This window comes from Petaurus breviceps, unplaced genomic scaffold, assembly GCF_028583685.1.
Source record: "Petaurus breviceps papuanus isolate PSGF00001 unplaced genomic scaffold, PetGlider_PUasm1.0 180, whole genome shotgun sequence".
Classification (NCBI taxonomy): domain Eukaryota; kingdom Metazoa; phylum Chordata; class Mammalia; order Diprotodontia; family Petauridae; genus Petaurus; species Petaurus breviceps.
In genome coordinates, this window is record NW_027185782.1 from 4421911 (window position 1) to 4442379 (window position 20469).

General features: G+C 47.5%; 3 protein-coding genes across 4 annotated transcripts in view; all 3 read left to right on the plus strand.

The window, feature by feature from the left end:
• Positions 1 to 3956, plus strand: part of DOHH (deoxyhypusine hydroxylase) — an 11687-nt gene extending 7731 nt beyond the window's left edge. For both annotated transcript variants that reach the window (XM_069086880.1, XM_069086879.1), the window contains exons 3-5: positions 263 to 339; positions 1744 to 1981; positions 2665 to 3956. In XM_069086880.1, the coding sequence (XP_068942981.1) occupies positions 263 to 339; positions 1744 to 1981; positions 2665 to 3002 (653 nt within the window). In that variant the 3' untranslated portion in view covers positions 3003 to 3956. The remainder of the gene's footprint in view (positions 1 to 262; positions 340 to 1743; positions 1982 to 2664) is intronic.
• Positions 3957 to 4099: 143 nt separating this feature from the next.
• Positions 4100 to 12818, plus strand: SMIM44 (small integral membrane protein 44). The gene is made up of 5 exons (XM_069086881.1): positions 4100 to 5028; positions 6099 to 10218; positions 10436 to 10547; positions 10916 to 10996; positions 12443 to 12818. Exons 1-2 carry the CDS (start codon positions 4812 to 4814, stop codon positions 6356 to 6358), a joined length of 477 nt encoding a protein of 158 aa, XP_068942982.1. The 5' UTR covers positions 4100 to 4811; the 3' UTR covers positions 6359 to 10218; positions 10436 to 10547; positions 10916 to 10996; positions 12443 to 12818.
• On the plus strand, positions 10152 to 12551 carry SMIM24 (small integral membrane protein 24). The gene is made up of 4 exons (XM_069086702.1): positions 10152 to 10218; positions 10436 to 10547; positions 10916 to 10996; positions 12443 to 12551. Exons 1-4 carry the CDS (start codon positions 10152 to 10154, stop codon positions 12549 to 12551), a joined length of 369 nt encoding a protein of 122 aa, XP_068942803.1.
• Positions 12819 to 20469: the final 7651 nt, after the last annotated feature.

Here is a 20469-nt window from a genome sequence, read left to right on the forward strand (position 1 = left end):
TTCTCTTCTCTTCTCTTCTCTTCTCTTCTCTTCTCTTCTCTTCTCTTCTCTTCTCTTCTCTTCTCTTCTCTTCTCTTCTCTTCTCTTCTCTTCCCTCTTTCCTCATTTTCCTCTTCTGTAACATGAAGTGGCTGGCCTGGTTGATTGCTAAGGGCCTTCCTAGCCCTGACTTTCTGTGCTCTGGGTTCATTCCAGCCCAGAATGTTCTATGTGCAAAGGACTCTCCCAGCTTTGACAATCTCTGGCTGTTTTTCTCTTTCAGGAGAAGCTCTGGGAGCCATTGGCAACCCAGAAGTGTTGGAAGTCCTGAAGGAGTACTCCAAGGATGCTGTCATCGAGGTAACGCAATAAGGCCCTTTTCTTTTCCCCCGGTGGCTGCCAGGGCTCATATTATTTAGTGAACCCAGGTTGGGAGGATATCATAGAATGATAAGATTTAGAGCTGGGGCAGAATAGAGAGAGTGGGTCAATAGAAACTTAAGCTAGAAAGGCTGAATATTATTAAATTGTGGAGGGCTTAGAATGCTGGGCAGAGGCACTGAGAGCCATGGACTAGCTCCCTCATTGTGCTTTCTTTTACAAAATGTTCATTTATGCTTCATTGATGCTTTCCCTTCCTACCCTCCACTATCTTCTCTTGAAACAAGGAAATACAGTTAAGGAAAACAAACCGACATGTTGGCCACATCTTGGCATGCCTTGGATGCCTGCATTCATGTCGATAGAGCCCCACTGCCCTAACAAAAGTCCTTTGAGGGAGTCAAGATCGCTCTTGTGGTCATTTTATGTATTGTCTTCTTGGTACTGCTTACTTCTGCTTACTTCCCTCTGCATCATGTCATGCAAGTTTTACCAAGCTTCTCTTCTTTTTCTTACAGAGCAATAATATTCAATTACATTGCTCTGCTACAGATTGCTCAGCTAGCTGTGGCTGATGGGTGCCCACTTTTCAGTTTGGGGGTTCTTATTTCTGTAAAAAGTACTGCTGTATGTAGTGCAACCCCTTCGTTTTGCAGATGTTTTAGCAGTTCTGGAAAATCCCCCAACAACCCCATCTCTCCCCAGCCCCCTGCACTCAAGTTCCCACTCCCAGCTAGAGGATAAAATAAACATAATCTTAAAATGTCATTTAATCAAGCTCTTCCCACCATTTTGAAAGCAAGCAAAATGGAGCCTCTAGAGAAAGGAAATGGGCTGCTTGATACCATAGGGCAGGGCATCACAGAGCTAGGACGGAATCCCTGGCTTTGTTGCTAAGCCCCTAGGCCTTGACTCTTCTGCTTCTATGCTGCCTGTCCCTTTCAAGTAGGCGGTCACCTCCCTCCCCTGCACAGGACCCATCAGGAGTTCCCAGGAGCATCACACCTTCTCCACCAGATCTGAAGTCCTCTGTCTGGCATCCAAGGCATCTATAACTCAACTTCATACAGCATTCCCACCTCTAATTCCCAACCCTGTAATCTGGATATTTCTAAAATGCTTTTGAGATTGTTAAAGCTTTCCTTACAATGACCCTGAGAAATTGGCATGGCCAGTATTAGCATCTGATGAAGGCACTAGCTCAGAGGTGAAATAACTCACCTGTGGTCACACAGCTGTTCAACTTCAGAGCCGACACTTGTGCTCTGGTCTTCAGAATCCAGATCCAAGGCTGCTTCCTCTCTCATTGGGCCCTACCAGAGTTTGGGTCCCTGTGAGAGAGTCTGGGCTGGGGGATTGAGGAGGCCCCTTCTCTGTCCCTAGGTGGCAGAAACATGCCAGCTGGCAGTGCGACGGCTAGAGTGGCTGCAGCAGAATGGAGGGGAGCCCACAGGTAGCCCCTACTTGTCTGTGGACCCAGCCCCGCCAGCTGAGGAGAAGGATGTGGGACGTCTTCGGGCTATGCTACTGGATGAGGCACGCCCACTCTTTGACCGCTATCGGGCTATGTTTGCTCTTCGAAATGCTGGGGGCAGGGAGGCCGCATTGGCCCTTGCAGATGGTGAGGAGGGACCCTAGGGTGAGATGGAGGGGGGGAGGAGCAACAAGTCCCGAGCTTGGCCTTGACTCCCCTGGCATTCCAGTTGCATATTACTTAGTCCATGGGTGACAAAAGTTGGGGAGTGACATGGATTTTCCCCTGACTTGTTAGATGTCCTTGGACCTTGGTTGTTCCATCTGGAAAATGAAGAATTATCATTGTTCTTTGTGTCCCAGAGATGTTCAGGAGATAAAATGAGATACTAGGAGGGAAAAAATGTATTGGGAGAAAGAAGGTCTTCTCTGACTCTTTAAGTCTCCCTCCTCTCTACCTCTTAAATCTCCTTTGGGAGGACTGATTCCTTCCCAGACCCACTTCCCCCATACAATGAAATTCCCTCCTAGTTGACTCCTCCCTTAATGGTCTGTCTCATCCTCCCCTTTCAGACTCACTACCTAGGTTTACTTTCTCCTTCTTCCTTTAGCCATCATCCTTCAAGGTGACTTCCTCTGTAACTACCAGCACTGTCTCTCCTAGATTATTCCCTAGGTAACTCATCCCTCAGGTAGTGTCCCCTCCTTCTAAACTTGTCCCCCCTCTAGATGGCTTCTCCCCTAATGTTCCTTCCCAGATGACTCCTACCCTCTCCCTTGGGTGATTTCCCCCCAACCTGATCAGCTTCCTCTCCTGATTCTTGCCTCCAGGTCTGTGCTGTGGCAGTGCTCTGTTCCGCCATGAGGTGGGCTACGTGCTGGGCCAGCTGCAACATGAGGCCTGCATACCCCAGCTCACAGCTGCCCTAGCCAGTCAAACTGAGAATCCCATGGTCCGACATGAGTGTGCTGAAGCATTGGGCTCTATTGCCCACCCCGACTGTCTGGCAGCCCTTCGGGCCCATGCAGCTGATGCAGAGCGTGTTGTTCGAGAGAGCTGTGAGGTGGCCCTGGATATGTATGCCTATGAGAATGGGCCTGAATTCCAATATGCCAATGGCCTCAGCCAGCTTCACCAGCCCTCTCCTGCGCTGGATGGATTCTCCTGACTGTAAACCTGCTGCTGTCATGCTCTGGTAGCTTCTACCCTCACTTGCTTTGGCCTCATCTTTCCTGCTCCTGGGCCTACTTTGTCCTCTCACAAGAATGACTACTCATTAGAGTCAGCTGAAAGGGACTGGAAACAGGAAATGACCTGGGTGGGTTGGGAGAAGTTAGGAACAATTGGTTTATGGGGAGGGGATAATCAATCTATTGGGAAATGCCACAATCTTTTAGGAGCAGAGCCATTGCATCTGTTGGCATGAGGTCAACATCCACTTCAAGAGGTGTTCATCTCTGTTGGGATAGGGTCTCTTGGGTGCAGTTTGGGATCTTTTTGGGGACAGAAGAGTACCATTGGAATGGGATCAAGGTCTTACTAGAGGTGTTGGGATCTGTTGAGACAGGGCCTGTTGGGAGCAGATTGAGATCTTTGGGATTCTCTGTTGGGAGAATCTAATGGTAATATGGGATCTAGGTTTACTGGGAGATAATGGGATTGTTTCTCAGTAAAACTAGGCTTATTGAGATCACTTTGGAGAAGATCGGGCAAAAAGTCTGCATTGATTAGGGGAAAAGGCATATAGCTCTCCCATAGTTGAGACTTTATGGAGGAAGCTCTTTCTGAGTTGCCGCTCTCCACCTGACCATGTTTCAGACCATCTGGGCAACTTGGAGAGGGAAACCCACCCACATGTATTTCTACCATTTACTACCTGTCTGGCAGGGAGCCTTCCCTGGGCATGCACAGTGCCTGCCCAGTTATTAGATGATTGGGGTGGGAGCCTTTGAGGGACATGGAAGGGGCTAGGTCACAAAGTGGGCAGGGTTCTTAAGTGGCTTCTTCACAGGGGAAGGAGAACTGGGCTGGGGCCTGGGAGAAGTGAGAGCAAGAGGTCTGGGCTTGAGTCCCAGGGCACAAAGGCCATCTGAACCAAATATTAAATTATCTGAGAAAATCATGTGAAGTGTCTGTGTGGGGCGAGGGTGACTAAGGGGAATGCTGAGGAGCCACAGCTCCATGCTGGGCTGCATGTTTGGCTTCCAGTCCCAAGCCTTCCACTCCTCATGACCACTAGTATGTTCCTTCTGTTCCTTGAGCAGCTGCCAATCCCATTTAAGTCATTTGTTGTAAAGAACCCTAGTCCAAAAATCAGGAGACCTGGGTTTGGTCCCAGCTGTACCATTAAGTATGAGTATCTTCCCCGCTTGGTCTCAGTCTCCTTATTTGTAAAAGGAAGTTTTACAAACAGGATGATTTCTGAGGTCTCTCCTAGCTCTAATAATCTCTTATTGGAAAGGGTTCTTGTCTGGGTTCCTGTGTAGGGCACACACCTTTGGGTTCCCTCAGCAGTCTTTTCACCTTGCCTGCTTGCCTCAGATCTCAATTCCCAAGACCAAGATTCTATAGGGAAATAAAATGAAGGCTTGCCTGGGATGTGGTAGGTTTCCCCATCCAATTTCTATTCTGTCTTAAGAAGGGGTGAGGGTGATTCTTCTATGAGATCCTAGTCATGCGGCATACTGGGTAGAGCTCCGCACTGGAGTCCAGGAGATGTGGCTTCAGCCTCAGCTCTGCCACACTGTGAATGTCTGATCCCATAGCCTCTGTGCCCTACCACCCTCTTCCTGTCCCATCCTCCCACCCTTCCTCGCAGTAATCCCCACAATCCTCTTAGTCCCTAAGACCCTTAATGCTTCCGCTGCCCGCCCTTGGGGGTTAGTCCAGCACTGCCAGCCTCTTGGGCACCATGCCCCACATCCTGACAGGCAGACAGTGGCCTCCGCCTGTGAGACCACCTTGCTGAGGGGCCGGGATGGTGGGGAGCTGGGGCCCTCGGCACCTACTGGAAGAGGAGTCTGAGGACCAGACGAGGGAGACACCCTTATTTGAGGACTACCGACCGCCTGCCCTAGATACTGTGCGTCTGCCTAAGTATGTGCTATACCTGCTGCTTGCTGCCCTCATCGTTGTAGCTGTGGCCTATGCCATCGTTGGGCACCTCATCAAAGACCTCATGCATGACCTGGCTGGTGAGTCCTCCTGGTCCACCTCTTCAGGGACCTCTAATGAAAGCAAAGCAGCTGTTCCTTCAGATGCCCTCCAACCTCCCTCCCCAGACCAGGGCTCGGATGAGGGGAACAGAGCCGCTGAATGCTATCCTGACTCCTCTGGAGCTCTTGGAGGGTGTGTAGAGGGGCAGAAGGGGAAAGCTCTGCCTTCAGACATCTCCCTCTCCCCTCAGCTTCCCTCCCCAGGTCAGGGTTCATTTGTGAATGTGCTGGAGGTCACCTGGGCCAAATAGCTTATAATGTGGTTGTCAGTTGTTTAAAGTATGATAATCCTTTTTTCATTTCCCCAAAATTCAGGACCCCACATTTTAAAACCTGTAGTATTGAGAACATAAATGTAAAAAAATTACTATTAATGCTTTTAAGTGTATTTGCATATTAATTACATTAACATCTACAAACTTTTGAACAATAGTAATACATGTTTTCAAGATCTGTTATTCAATCTGCAAAAGGTCTGGTGTAGAGAAATGAATATTTGCTTTAAGAGTCCAGAGCCCTGACTTTAAATCCTGGTCCCTCGGTTTATTGGCTGTGTGATGCCAAGAATCTAGTTAGGGTTAGTGTGATACTGTCTCAGCCTCTGTTTCCTTAGTAGTAAGATAATCACGATAACACTTTCATTCTCTGCCTCTCTGTGTTGCTGTGAGGGACAATCTGAGACAATATATGTAAAGTACTTTGTAAATAGACAAAGACAAGACCAATGTTGGTGTAGAGAGGGAAGAAGAAACTGATGATGTGACCCTGGAAGGCTTCCTTCCCTGCCCTCCATCCTTTGGATTCTCATCAAAGGGGACTGCAGCAAGAAATGTGATTTTCCCTAACTCCCTTTCTCAGAAGGAGAACTTCAGGCAGGAGTCAGAAGACCTAGGCTTGGGTCCTGGTTCTGTTTCTGAGCATAGCCTTAGTCCCTATTTTCTCTTGGTTTCCGTATCTGGGAAATGGGGGTGCTTCTCCTTGCCCTTGCCTATCTCCCAGGCCCTTGGTGAAGGTGGAAGGAGGTTGTCCTATCTGTATTCTCTATGCAGATTGGGCCTTTGGGCCGAAGCCAGACCAGCCTGAGTCCCCAAGGGAGCTGCCCAAAAGCCTCGAAGGTGAAGATCTGGAGGAGCTGGACCTGGAGCTGTCCCTGACCTGGCGTGGGGAAGAGCTGACCATCTCAACAGAGGAAACCCCAACTGGGGACAGGGAGGTCCGGGAGCCCCCTCGCTGGCCTCCGCGCCCTGCTCCTCGGCGTCCCTCCATCATCACCTTCCAAGAGCCAGTGTCCCAGCGAAGGCTAGAGTAGAGAGAAGCAGGAGTGGAGTGGCCTCCCTGGTTCCCTGGGGCTCAGTAGGGGCATGAAGTCGACAAGCAGCTAAGGCTGCCAGAAGCGCCATGGATCAGTTAGCACTGAACAGAAGGAGGAAAAAGGAGGAAATTCACTGGAACTGGATCGTCGTGATTCCTCCCCTTTATTTTTCTACCAAGTAGTATGCAGATTGTTTGTAGAAATTGAATTCTGTTCCACCACTGGCCTGGCCAAAATCACAAAGTATCAGCTGGAAGCGACCTCAGAGATCATCTAGGCCACCTAACCAAACCCCGAAAACCCTCACTAGCCGTGTCCCCAGTCCACACTGGGCTGCAGAGCAGTCCAGTATCTCAGTTCTCTATGCAGGTGGCTCTGCCCCCTGTAGCCTGAATGGTGATTAGGGGGCTTCACCCACAGAGAAGGAGAGAGCAGGTAGGACCAAGCCCAGCATGCGGGAATGAGCTCAGCACGAAGGAAGGTTGCTGCTTTATGTGTATGGAATTGGGGGAGGCAGGAGCTCTGACAGCCAAGGTTTTGTGGGCTAGCAAAAATTGGCTACAATGCCCTATGGCATTCCCAGTGGTCGATTCTGTCTGCTTATAGGGAATGGAGGCTGCGCTTTTCATTGCTGTATGGCTGATTTTTTTCTTTTTGGTCCAAACCTGTGATTTCATCAATAAGGGGCTCACATTGGGGAAATTCTACTGATGGCAATTGGCAGCTCATTTGTAACTTAAAAAGTCTTAGAGCTGCCTGGAAACACTACATGAACAGCTAGTATGTATCAGAATTCAGTCTTGTTCTCTATCCACCAACACCATCTCCCGCAGCTCTGATTATTAAGTGTGTCCTCACCTTGAGCTGAAATTTGTCTCCTTGTAACTTCTCCCTGGCTGTCTTGAGTTCTGTGTTCTAGGTCCAAGCTTAGTAAACCAATCCTCTTTCGTAACTACCCCTCAGAGTATCAGATGACTTGCTATAAATCCCAAAGTAGAAAACACTGCCAAGGTGGAAAGCCCTGTCTCCCAAGCCTGAATGGTTGTTCGAAGATCTCAGTTTCTCTGTTTCCCTCACTACCCACTCCAGCCTATTTCCAGCAGTGGTGATCCAAGTCACAGAAGCCTTTGTTTTCAATAGCTTGATGGGTTAGAAACAGTTGCACATGGGTAGGGGGAGTGTTGGGGCATCTTTCAGCATTTGAGAGCATTTGAGAACTTCTGAATTGTGAGTTAGGGGTCCTGAATTCAAATCCTGGCACTAGTATTTACTACCTGTGTCACCTTGGGCAAGTTTGCACCTGAGTTTCCCCTTAAGCAAAATGGAGTTGGGCTGTGATTTCTCAGCTTATTCTCTAATCTTTTGGACCTGGGATCTTCCTGGACTCCTGCTGTGTTCTCATGGCTCTCAGTTCAGTACTCTGACTGATCTCTTATCATTTTGGAAGTGTGATTCTTTTTTCCCCTGCCAGACCAAGAGCTCCTTAAGGACGCTGTCAACTCTTGCCTCTCCTATAGACTAGCCAAGCCTATGCTGGGCCCATAGCAAAGCTTAGTGAAGACTTCCTAAACTGATGGATTAAGGCAATTGGGCCCTGGGCTGGTAGCCTGAGGACTAGCTACTAGTCCCATCCCTGCTAATGACTCATTTTGTGATCTTAAGGAAATCCCTTGTCCTTTCTGGTCCTCAGTTTTCCTTTTTTTTTTTTTTTTTTGTCAAATAAGAATAATGATTCCTGTGCTGCCAACCTTCTAGGACTCTGGAGAGACAGCACAGCACAGTGTTGTGAAAGTGCATTGACTGGACTTTGAGTCAGAAGACTGAGGCTCACATCCTGACTGTGACACTGTGCTAAATGAAGCAGCCTCTCTGAGTCAGTTTCTATAAAATGGGGACAGTAATGCCTGAACTATCTACCTCAAAGGGTGGTTGTGGGAAAAACAAATACATTGTAAAATAGAAACACGAGTTCTTAGATAAACTAACGGGTGTGAAGTACTTTGGACAGTATAAAACAGTCCAGATATGGGCTTGTGTTTTTCCAGGGAACATCTGCACTAAACCTCTGTCTCTCCATATTCTGCCCACCCCTTTGCCTCCTTGGTTCTCTACTTTGGAAGCAGTGCAGGGGGCGGGTAGGAGAAAGGAAAAGTAAGGAGAGAAATTGCTTGATTACTACCTTGACCTTCAGATCACGTGCCAGGGCTATGGTTTCTCCCTTGGAAGCTGAGGTGGAGTCCACCTTCACCCAGGGAAGTGCCAAGGCTAACAGGCTAATGGATGACTCATGCATGGGATGATAGGATTTTGAACTGAGAAAGATTTCCAAGATCGCCTGGTCCAATTCCCTCTACTGGAGAAAGAAAATGTGATCGGGAGAGGTTAAGTGATTTGCGGTGTGTCATATAGTCACTTAACAGAGCCTGAATCCAAGCCTAAGATTTGCTCTGCCTCTGATTTGCTCTGTGACTTTGGGCAAATCGATTTCCCTCCCTGAGCATAGGATCTCTCGATCCTATGATCTCTTAGGCTCTCTTCATAGTCTATGACTCCAAATCCATTACTCTTTCCAGGCCACCTCTGGCTCATCCCTACTCTCACCCTCCACAGGGCAGCGTTGTGTGGGGGTTGGCTCTTCAGGGGACACCCTTTACAAGATTGAGATTGAATTCCTTGCTTCTCCAACAGACTCTGTTCCTTCTCTCAGTGGGATTGTGCTTTTTCTTGGAACAGGGGACGGGTACCTTTAACTTTGTTCCCCTCCTTCCACCTCACAGTGTGGAGGCATAGTCTTCTGTACCCATGGGTGATGATATCATACTGGTTGACAAAAGCTTCTACTCTCCCAGCTTGTTGACATACTTATGTTATCTTCTGCTATAGTTGTAGAGGGATGACAGGCTTTACCACTGGCTGGGAGAATGACTGAGGGGCCATTAGTGAGCAAGGCCAAGGGAGGGTCTCAGAGCTTCCCCACAGCTCATCAGAGGCATGGCCTAAGCTAATGAGATGTTTGCACTCAGAAGATCCTTAAATCTAAGGATGGGGAGGAGAATCTCTTTTGAGGACTGGGACTCTCTCAGTAATAACCTATTCTAAGAGAACAGGGAAGCTGAAGCTTTGTTGACCTCAGTTGCTCTAAGTCCCTGGTAGGGGCTGGGGTCCAAACTGTCTTTTTGTGCTTTGGTGAAGCCATCCATGCCTTCTGTGAGGTCCTCAGCCAGTTGTGCTGAGCATTGTGTAGGGATAATGGCTTTTTGCTTCCTGAGAATGAGGCTGAGTTAATTGTTACCTAAGTCCAGAGTCTCTCTGCTCCCTTCATTTCCCCAGCTCCCCTCCTGTTAACCCTTTGTGTGTGGGTGGAGGATGACACACAAGGATTGACGCCCCCAGGAATGGTATGGCAGAGCCCCTCCAGGACTGGCAGAATAATAGGGAAATGGTCAACTGCAAATGAAGAGCCTCGTTCTTTGGTTACCCTGGAGCCCAGCCACCTAGGATCTCAAAGGCCACAGAGGGTTAAAAGGGAAGAAAGGTGCGGTCCCCTGAGCAGCTGGTGGGAGTGAGTGAGGAGTGGGGCCTTCAGAGTCCAATAAATGATCACTCTCCTACCAGCACTCCACACACATGCCCCCCCCCCCAACCTCTGCCCCTTCCACATTAGCTTATCTGGGGTGGGGCCATTTCCAAGCCATCTCTCCAGGTCCCTTCTGCAGCAGTCAGTGCAAACTACAGACAGACCAGATTCAAGGACCCTGGACAGGCTGACCAGCCACGGCTGCTTGACCCCATGGAGCTCCAGGAGACCATCTTTGTGCTCTCTGCACTGTTGTTGTCATCAGTGGATGCCCAGGAAGGTGGGAAATCAGGGATCGGGGAAGGGCAAGAATGGTGATACCCTGGGTAGGGGGTTAGGGAATAACCCAGTACCCTGCTTTGGCTCTGGGACTCTATTTACATGGAGAAACAGGTCTCTTGGAAGAGGGAAAAGATGAAGAGAGGGAAAGGGGAAATTGTCCCAGAGCCTGGCACACTGGAGCTCAACGTGTCTCTTTGTCACTCTGTCCCTGGCAGTGATTGAGAGAAGCTTGCAGCCCTGGCTGACAGGTCTGACAGCTGTTGTGGGCTTTCTCTTCATCGTCTTCGTCCTCATGCTGGCCAGACGGTTTTGGTGTTCCAAGGAGAGGTGGGAAACCTTGCTCCCTGGACCTGGGGTTACCTCCCAGCTCCCTCTCTTCTTCCCCATGGCTGCCCCTCCTCCCTGTGACCTGGCCAAAGAGCCAGGCTGCTTGTGTGGGTGTTTCAGTCATAGGAACTACAAACTCCCTGACTGTGACCTTGAACAAATAATTTCCTCATCTGGTAACTCAGTTTATTAATCTGTGAAATGAGGGAATTGGGACTTCATCTCCAAGTTCTAAATTTATAGAACACTAGGGACTGAGTCTTAGCTGGAAAAAGTACCCATGGTGTGTATGTGGGGGGGGAGAGAGGGGGTAAGGATGAGAGGGGAATCAGGCCAAGGAGAACCTCCAGATTCCCTTTTCTCTCCAGGAACGAGGAGGAGGAGGAGGGGGAGGAGGAGCTTGGCAAAGTCCAATCAACTAAGAACTTCTATGAAAACCTTCAAATGAGGTACAGCGTACATTGATATCTTCATGTATGCACACAAGTGTCTATGTGTGTGTTTTGTTTTGTTTTGGGCATTGGGATGCTTCTGTGAAGCAATATAGTCTAGTTTAAAGAACTCAAGATAGGAGACCTGGGACTCAGCCTCAGTTTCCTCGCCTGTAAAATAGGGATAATAACATATTTGAACGAATGGCCTCAGGGTGGCTGTGAAGAAAGAACTTTGACAGCTTTGTGGCCACAGAGAAGGGAGTGATTACTGTTACGTGTTCTTGCATGTATGCTTTTGTGGCTGTGTCCAAATGCAAATTCCCAGGTGTGCACCATATACGTGTGTGCCCTTTGGTGTGCATGTGCATGGACAGGTGTGTCCCTCTGTTGCATTCTATGCATGCTCATGTTTCGCATTGTTAGAATCATCAGCGTGAGGGAGTATAGTACATAGAGGGCAGACCTTGTAGTCAGGTCCAGCCTAGCTCACTCACAGACAAGTCACTTACCTAGGTTTCACAGTGAATAGAGCATTGGGCCTGGAGTAAGGAAGATCTGAATTCAAATCTAGCCTCAGAAGTTTACTAGCTGTATGACCATGGGCAAGTCATTTAACCTCTGCTTGCCTTAGTTTCCTCATCTGTAAATAATAGTGCCTACCTCCCAGGGTTGTTGTGAGGATGGAATGAGATAATAATTATATAGCATTTAGAACAGTGCCTAGCATATAGTAAGTGCTTTATAAATGTTTATCACCATAATCATCATCCCTTCAATGCCTAAAACAACTCAGATTTTTAAGTTATAGAAGAGTTGTCAATGGCCTCTGGAGTACAGGCAAGTTTTCCCACCAGGAGTTCCTCACACTAATGGAATGATATGTCCTGTGTACATGGGTGAGTATGCGTTCTATGTGTTTCTGTCAGTAGTATATGGCCCCCAATGTCCTTTACTGTACTTTCTAATGGTTTGGACAAAAGATGGAGGCAGAGAGGAGAGAAGTGAACCTGAGAAGAAGCTTTGAGGTGGGACGAAGCTGAGTTTGTAGAGGAAAGACAGACTGGGGGAGGGAGGAACCCAGTCTAGCTGGTATGGAGAGGTTCTACAGGGCAGTAAGAATGACAAGTCTGGAGAAGGAGCTGGAGGCCACACCATGGAGGTCTCAAATTGCCAGACTAAAGAGTTTAGACTTTTTCCTGTGGGCTGTGGGAACCATGAAAGGTTGTAGCTTCTGGATGAGTGTAGCCTCTCCTTTTCCCCTCTTCTCTACTTTATCCAGAACCTTCTCCTATCTCTTTCCTTACCTCTTCCAAGAGGTAGCTAACTTTTTAGTGCCTAGACCACCAACTGGGACAAAGGTATCTTCTCTTGGGCTGTAACTGGTCCAGTCAAGAGGTTCCTGGTTCCCACCACCCTCCCTTCAAATAGGCTGGCATTGAGATCTGGTCATCCTTTCTCTAGGCCAACATCCGAGTCACCAAAGGAGAGGAGAGGCCACACCAATGAAGCCTTGGAACCAGATGAAAAGGCCACTACCAGCACAGATGATAAGAAATTTACTTCCTTGTAAGGGAGGCCCTCCCACTGTGGAATCCTTGGGCTGGATGTCCTGATTTCTTCATGCTTGTCTCCCAAACTCTACCTCCAGTCTCTGGGGCCCAAGTAATGATTTAAACTGTAATAAAAGAATCCTGTTAATAACCCCAGGCCCTATTCCATCTCTTCTCCCTCAATGGGAAACATGGCAGAACTAGGCTATGATTCCACCTCCCTCCCTTCCCTCCCCATCCCCCATGCAGATTAATTTACAAATAAAGAATTATTTATGGAAAATCCAGCCATTTTGCTGCCCAGTGATGGTTGATTCTTCTCTAAATGGTGATTAAGAACATAAGATCATAGATACAGAAGGGGCCTTAGAGGTCATCTGGTTCTACCCCCTCATTTTCCAGATGAAGAAATGGAAACTCAATGAGGTTAAAGTTAAGATCCTGGAATGAAACTCTGAAGACCTGAATTTGAGAGCTACTGAGGCAGCTAGGTTGTACAGTGGCTAGAAATGCTGGGCCTGGTGTCAGGAAGACCCAAGATCAAATTCGACCTCACATACTTACTAGCTATGTGACCTTAGGCAAGTCACTTAACCTCTGCCTGCCTCAGTTTCCTTATCTGTAAAATGGGAATAATAATAGTACCCACATCCCATGGTTATTATGAGGATTGAATGAGATGATAATTGTAAAGAGCTTAGTATAGTGCTATAAATGTTCACTATTATTACTGACTCTGTGTGACCATTTGCAAATTACTTTTCTCTAGGCTTTGGTTTTGTCATCTGGAAAATGAATGGTTGACCTAGAGAATATCTTAAGTCACTTCCTGTGCCCCCGCCCTTTTCTTCAATAATCTCCTGAGTTGCCTATTCCCTAATTTCATTTTGCCACAGTCTTGTTTCTCAATAACTGCTCCCTTGTCTCCATTTGCTAGATATGACACTAGCTAGGAACAAGTGGTAAGAGGGGCCCTATCCTGGGAGAACTGGGAGACAAGACTTGGTCATAGGAAGCAACCAAGAAACCTCATTCGTGGGTCTCTTTTTGTGGGGAAAGGAATAATTGAAAAGTTTGAATTATAGGATTTTTTTTTCCCCTGAGGAAATGCAGCTGTATTGATGTCAAAACTATAAAAGAGACCTTCCTGTCCTGTTACCAAGTAGAGGGTCTGCTCTGATGAATAGCAAATGCTTGTCAGGACGAGTCAGATTCCCTCACTGAGACTCAGTTTCCTCCCTTGCACAGTTCCTCAGTGTAAGTATGAGGACACAAGAACTGCCAGGAAGGGATTCGAACTTCTCAGACTTCTTTATCCGAGAGGCATTGGCGAAATATCCACAAGTGTTGGGTGCTTTTCTCTCTGCCCTCCACCATCACTGCCCACAGTCTGTTCACACTATTATTACAGCTTTACTTCCCTGGACTTTGAATTGGTCTGATGGAACAGTGGTGTCATACCCAAATAGAAAAGAATCTTTGCCTACACTTATAGACTTAGAAAACCACAAATTAACATTATCTATGCTGTATTGTATTTTTATTTATTTTGCTAAAAAACGTCCTAACTATGTTTTAATCTGGTTCCTGCCACACTTGGGAGTTTATCCATGCTTGACACCTTAGCTTGTATCACTTACTTTCTTCCAGTTTCTAAGCTTCAGTTCGTGGGGGAAGCCAAACAAAAAACATGTTATCTACTTTGGGGTGTAATTGTCTTGTAGTATAATGGAAAGGGCTAGAAATTAGGATACCTAATGGCTCTGATGGATTCAACAACAGAACACTTTTCTAGTTTGCCCTTTGTCTCTCAGATGAATATTCTTAGTCTTTAAATACAAAATTAACCCCTTGGAAATTGGGAAGTGTCAAAAAGAAAAAGAAAGAAAAGAAAAAGAAACCAGGAGACCTGGGTACAATTCCTCCCTTTGCCACTAACTTGCTGCTGTTGTTTGTCCTTAGTTCCGGAAAAGGACCATGGCATTAGGAAGGTGATGCCATGACTTGAAAGTGAATTGGATTTAAGTGAGGCAGGGCTGTGCAAGGTCACCAGCCTCACTTTCTCCTCTAGAGCCATCTGGGTCCTTGGCATGATATAGATCAGGAGGACTAGAGATGGCTCTCACTAATTTGCTGAATGACCTTGGGACATGTCCCTTCCCTCTTTGAGCCTCAGTTTCCCAAATTGTAAATTAAGTGGGTTGGATTTTATTCTCTAAACCAAAGAACCTCACATTTCTGAATTTTATGAGCTCTAGGGCTATTGAGCTTTTCCCTCTTACTCTATCCAAGGTTGCGGGGCTTTCTGCTGTGGCCAGTATCATTTTTTTTTCCTACTTGGTCTTTATCAATCAACAAGCATTTACTTAGTTCTTACCAAGTGCCAGGCAGTGTGCTAATTGCTGGATACAAAAAAAATGCAAAAGATGGGCCCTGTCTTCAGGGAGCTCACACTCTAATGGGGAAGACAACATGTAAAGAACTACGGATACAGAGAGTGAGGAGAGACCTGAAGGAGGACCAACCAAGAGGCTATTGTAATTTCGGGGTTCAACGAGGGACGGAAATCCTAAACACCTAGTCCTCAGGCTCTGAACGGCTTGAGTTCTTCCTATGAAAATGGGGGTGGGGTAGGATAGGGGTCATTTGTTCCCTTCAGGACTGGTGCTGTATTTTTCCTTCACTCTGGGAGTTCCCAGATTTATTCTCACCTCCCATTCTCCTGGGAATTTCCACCCTCTCCCACCTCAATCCTCCCCCAAACAGAGATAAGGGGTCATATCTCCACTCCTTTACCCTTTACCCTTCAATTAGTGCTTGATAGACTGGGGGGGGGAGGGGGAAGATGAGGGGAAGTATGCCTAGAAAGTCAGAGCCAGGTGATGAGGGTGATCCTCTAGAATGGACTGAACTCTGATCTCAGACCCAAACTGAGCCCCTGCCAGTAAATATTGAACCCTGACTCCACCCTTGGACAAGGGTCCTGGTACAAGAGGATCAATCCCCTGACTTAAGTTAAGGAGTCTAGTACCTTGGTTCTTAATGTCTCTTGTGTGGAGGGTGGGGTTGGGGTAGAGATCCTATTGTGGGGAGCCGGGATGAAAGGCACTAGATGCTCATGGGCCGGGATATTTATGACCAAGACAGGAGACTCCAGTATGGGGAGAAGCTGGTAGCTTGTCATTGGAGTCCCCAGTATGGCCACCAGAGGGTACTAGAGGCTCACAAGAGAGACTTAACCATGGTCCACATTGGGTTGGGGGAAGAAGGCCTTTTGGTTGAAGCAGAGTGAGGGGTTGGGGGCCTTGTTCTTAAACAGATGCTTCTGTTGCAAGAAGACTCAGAAGTATAGATCTGAAGCTGGGAGGGGCCATACAGGCGATCCAGACCAACCCCCTCATTGTACAGGTGAGGAAATGGTGGTCTGGTGACGGATGCATGAGACACCCATTTACACAGTAAGTGGAAAGGCTGGGATCAGGACTCTGGAGAGTCTCCAGATCAAAGCCCAACTGTCTTTCCACTACAGTGGGTGTGGGGACCCAAGCCCTGGGATTCAGCCCCCTGTGAAGGAGGGTCCTTCTGCCAATCCTCATCTCTCTCCTCCAGTCCCTTCTCCAGCCCCAAACTGAACTGTCTCCCCCAGTGTTCTGAGGACAAATAGCTTGATGTATCCGAAAGAGACGCTGACCCAGGGTAGGGAGACATCCTGGCTCTGCCACTGATTTTTCTTCACTTGTCACAGTTTCCTCAGGGCATTGGACTAAATTTCTTAGCTGCCTAGAGCTACCCAAGAGTATTCTAAGGTCCTTAGAAAGTGGCTCATTTTCCATCCCTGTAGATTTTCAAGAAGAAACTGGAAAACCATTTGTTGAGTTTGTAGCAAAGGGAATGCCTGTTGAGATGTAGTTTGGATGAGAGGATCCTTCCAATACTGCCACATCCTGTATCTTTTGGTTTCTTCTGGCTTTAGACTAGATGTTTTATCACTTAAAGGTCTTTCTAGATCTGACATTCTAGGGTTCTAAAATTTGGGGATGAGAACCCAAGAGTCCTGGACCCTTCTCTTAGCCTCATTTATTCAGAAGCTTGGGGGTAAAGGCATGAGGGAGATATCCTGCTCAGAAGCAGGCAATTCCCAGGGTCTCCTCCCTCTGTGCCTATTTCCTTGCTGGTAGCCATTCCTGTGATCCCTTCATGTCCTCACCAAATTTCCATATCCTTTAGCCCTTTCAGATACAAAGTAAATTCCAGGGTTTTCATGGTTGAGTCAATGGATGACTCCTGGAGAGGAGGCCTGTCATGCCATCCACTCACAAAATTAGAAAGTAGGTAAAGTGTCATTAACTCACTTCTGGACCTTTGGGCAAGTTCCTTCTCTTTGAGCCTGTTATGCCATCTGTGAAATGAGGAGGTTGGACTAGATAGTCTCTAAGGGCCTTTTAAACTCTGCTACAAGAGCCAGTACTGTGAAGGAGGAAGAATTCTGGATTTGAAGTCAAAGATCCTGGATTCAAATCCTGGCAGTACCTCATACTGCATATGGGACTTTGGGCAAGCCATTTAGCTTTCTTGGGCTGCTGAGTCTTTATCTGTAGAATGAAGAGGTTGGTCTCAATGGTTTTAAAGGTTTCTTTCAACTGTGATGTAAGAGGCTAGCATGCTCTAGGACAGAGCTTGAATTTGAAGGCAGGGGACTTGGGTTCAAATCTTGGCACTAGAACTCACTATTTTTGTCACCTGAAGCATGACACTTCAACTCTTTGGGAATCAGTTTACTCATCTGTAAAATGTAGGCTTGAATTAGGTGGCCCCTGAAGTCCCTCTCATCGTGTTATCTATTGTCCTTTAGCGGTCTAAATTTGGGGGCTCTCCAGAGACTTCACTATTCCAGAATCATAAATCTCAGAATTGGAAGGGACCTCAGAGGCAATCTAGGAGAGCTGACAAGTAGCTATGGGGATACTGGGCTGGGAAAATCAGAATTGGGTAGGGGGGGGCAAGGCTAGAATGAGAGAGTTAGAGGTTTGTTTTGGGGACTGAGGATCACAGGATCATAGAGTTGGAAAGGTCCTTAGAGGTTACTGAGTCTTGTTTTCCAGATGAGTAAACTGAGTCCCAGAGTGGTGAAGTTACTTGCAGGGGAAGGGTCTGTGGCAGGATTCAAACCCAAGTCTTCCTGTTTCCAAGTCCAATTCTCTTTCCCCAAAGCACTCTCCCTTGTGGGGGAAGGAGCAGAGGTTTTGTTTGGGGGAACAGAGGGAAGCAAATGAGGGCTTAGGGGACAGTGATAAGATGAAGGAACCTTGAGAGGCAGATTGGGAGGGTCAGGAACAGGATCACAGAATCATAGCTTTAGATCTGGGAGAAACTTTAGAGGCCATCAAGTCTGATTTCATTTTATAGATGGGTAAACTGAGGCCTGTAGCAATTAAGTGACTTATCCAAAGTCACTTCACTTGGAACCCAAATCCTTTGATTCCAGGGTACTTTGATGAGGGGAGCAAGGATAAGATCAGGAACTAGAAGTTTGAACCATTCAATCAATAAACATTTATTAAACGTCTATTATGTACAGACACTGTGCTAAGTGCAGGTTTATTGGGAGGCCGGGATGGGATGAGGAAGCAGACATGGGTTGGGGAACAAAGACAGGATGAGGCACAAGAGGTTTCTTTGGGAGTACAGCAATGGGATGAATGAGCAGAGGTGAATCTGTGGGAGCTGGGTTAAAATGAGAGCAGAAGATGGTTTTGAGGTGCGTGGGTAAGACAGGAGGAACAGAGCTAGATTTGAAGAGCTAGGGATGGACTCTCATGATTATGCTCCCCGAGTCTGGCCCTCTCTCAAGGGGAGAGTTGATTGTTGCCAAGGGGAAAGTCCTGGCTCCCCTCCTCTTCCCCCCCATACCCCAGCATCTCCAAAGCCAGAGAGGACACTGGCTATACCCATGGCTGTAACTGAAGCCTTCTGCCCTTGGCCTGCGCTGGCCATTTCCTGAAGGCCACTTTGGCCCTTGAGATGGACTGGGCAGCAGAACACAGGGGACTCTTTGTAGCCTATCTATTCAGCCTGCTGCTGAAGACCTGGTTGAGTGTACATCCTCCTGACTGTTGTCCTTCCATGCAGAGGGAAATGTAGGGCTCAAAGTGCCTCATGGAGAGCTTTGCATGCCATGGGGCTGCTAAGACACTCAGACCAGATGTGGGGCCTGGACCTCGCATGAATCTCACATATCTCCAGTCTGTCCCAGGTCTGGCTCTCTGTTACATTTCGGGGAGTCTTTTCTCCTGAGTCAGGTGGAAGAACTCCCTGGGATCAGGCTGTAGCTTTCAGAGCCTCAGAAAAAAAGGGGGCTCTAGGAATTTGGGGCAAATTCAGTTGGAATTGGTGGTGCAGGCAGGATGTGTTTTTAGTTGGGTTCAGTTGAGCCAGGCAACCTTTGTGTGAGGGGGTGGTGGTGGGAAATAACAAGAGATAGGGGCTGTGGTGGAGTGGGAGAGAGTCGGACTTCCGTGGTATCAAGCAGCCCAGAACCGGTATTCTGGAAGACCTACCCTGGAAGGAAACATGTTCTGGATGTTGGTGCCCTGGGGCAAAGCCTTGATCACATCGTTGTAGTTATGGCTCTGAGAATGGGAAGCTTGACTTGACATACTTGGCCACAGATAAGCAGAGAATCTTGAGCACAGATGTAGACACACACACACACACACACACACACACACACACACGCTTACAGAAATAGACAGAGACAGAGATAGCCACACTGAGGCACGTAGGGATAAAAATACAGACACATATATTGAGGCTTCCAGACTCCTCAGTCTTCACAACCTGACCCCCCAAATGAGTTTCAAGTCTTATTTTGCATCATACTGCCATCTAGTCCTCTATGTACCAGCCCCACTGGGGTGCTAGATGTTCTCTGACCCTTACATAATGTGTTTATTGCCCATGTCAGATCTGTATGTCCACATGGAATGTTAAAACAGGCTACAGACAGGTGGCTTAATGGGAGACAATGACAGCTGTCTCTGGAATCTTGCTCACCCCTCTACAAGGAAGATTGTGATTCGTACATTGAAGAGAACAGGAGGGACCATAAAACTAGCCATTCTATTTTCCAGTGTCTAAGAGAAGGATACCAGACTAGAATGACATCTATTTGTACCCCCTACCCCTACATGGCTGGTTTAGGGGCACAATTGGTTCAGGACAAAAAATGGCTGTCTTGGCTGCTGTTTTTTTGGGAGGGGGGAAGGCAAGGCAATTGGGGGTTAAGTGACTTGCTGAAGGTCACACAGCTAGTAAGTGTGTCAAGGTGTCAAGTGTCTAAGGCTGGATATGAACTCAGGTCCTCCTGACTCCAGGACCAGTACTCTACTCACTGGGCCACCTAGGTGCCCCTTGGCTGCTATCTTTTAAGGTGGAAAGGTACCCCAAGCTTCCACCCAAAGGTCTGACTCCTTCCTAACCAATACTAGTTCCACAAAGACCATCACAAAAGGCATTTATCCAATCAAAACTTGGAAAAAGTGAACCTGGAAAACCTATCAATGAACAAGAATGAGCTAGTTCTTTAGATGGGAATCAAATGACATTGTTTAACCAAGAGAAAGGAGATTGGGTGCCTGGTGTCTTTAGAGACAGAGACATGCTGAGCAGTAGGCTGTCTTTACAGGTGTGTAAGACAGTCTTTCTTTCTCCTGGAGTCAGCCCTGATACATATGCCTCTTGAAGGAAGAATGAAGACTGTTTCTTTTCTTGTGCATGGTACTTAGGCATACAGCTTTGTGTGACTTTCTCTCCACCAATGAGGAGAGTCTTCTGAACAATGCTCCAGCCTTGGCTAGAAACCTGGGTTACCCTTGCCTGCTATCTCAGGCCACCATGCATTTCTCAGACCATCCCGTAGACCTGGAATGCTTTCTTTCC

What these genes read in the sequence shown, in the direction of transcription:
- SMIM44 (XM_069086881.1), top strand. Translation starts at nt 4,812, where the DNA reads ATGGTGGGGAGCTGGGGCCCTCGGCACCTACTGGAAGAGGAGTCTGAG. An exon ending in CCTCATGCATGACCTGGCTG is followed by an intron (nt 5,029 to 6,098) that starts GTGAGTCCTCCT and finishes TTCTCTATGCAG; the next exon opens with ATTGGGCCTTTGGGCCGAAG.
- SMIM24 (XM_069086702.1), top strand. Translation starts at nt 10,152, where the DNA reads ATGGAGCTCCAGGAGACCATCTTTGTGCTCTCTGCACTGTTGTTGTCA. An exon ending in ATCAGTGGATGCCCAGGAAG is followed by an intron (nt 10,219 to 10,435) that starts GTGGGAAATCAG and finishes TGTCCCTGGCAG; the next exon opens with TGATTGAGAGAAGCTTGCAG. An exon ending in TTTTGGTGTTCCAAGGAGAG is followed by an intron (nt 10,548 to 10,915) that starts GTGGGAAACCTT and finishes TTTTCTCTCCAG; the next exon opens with GAACGAGGAGGAGGAGGAGG.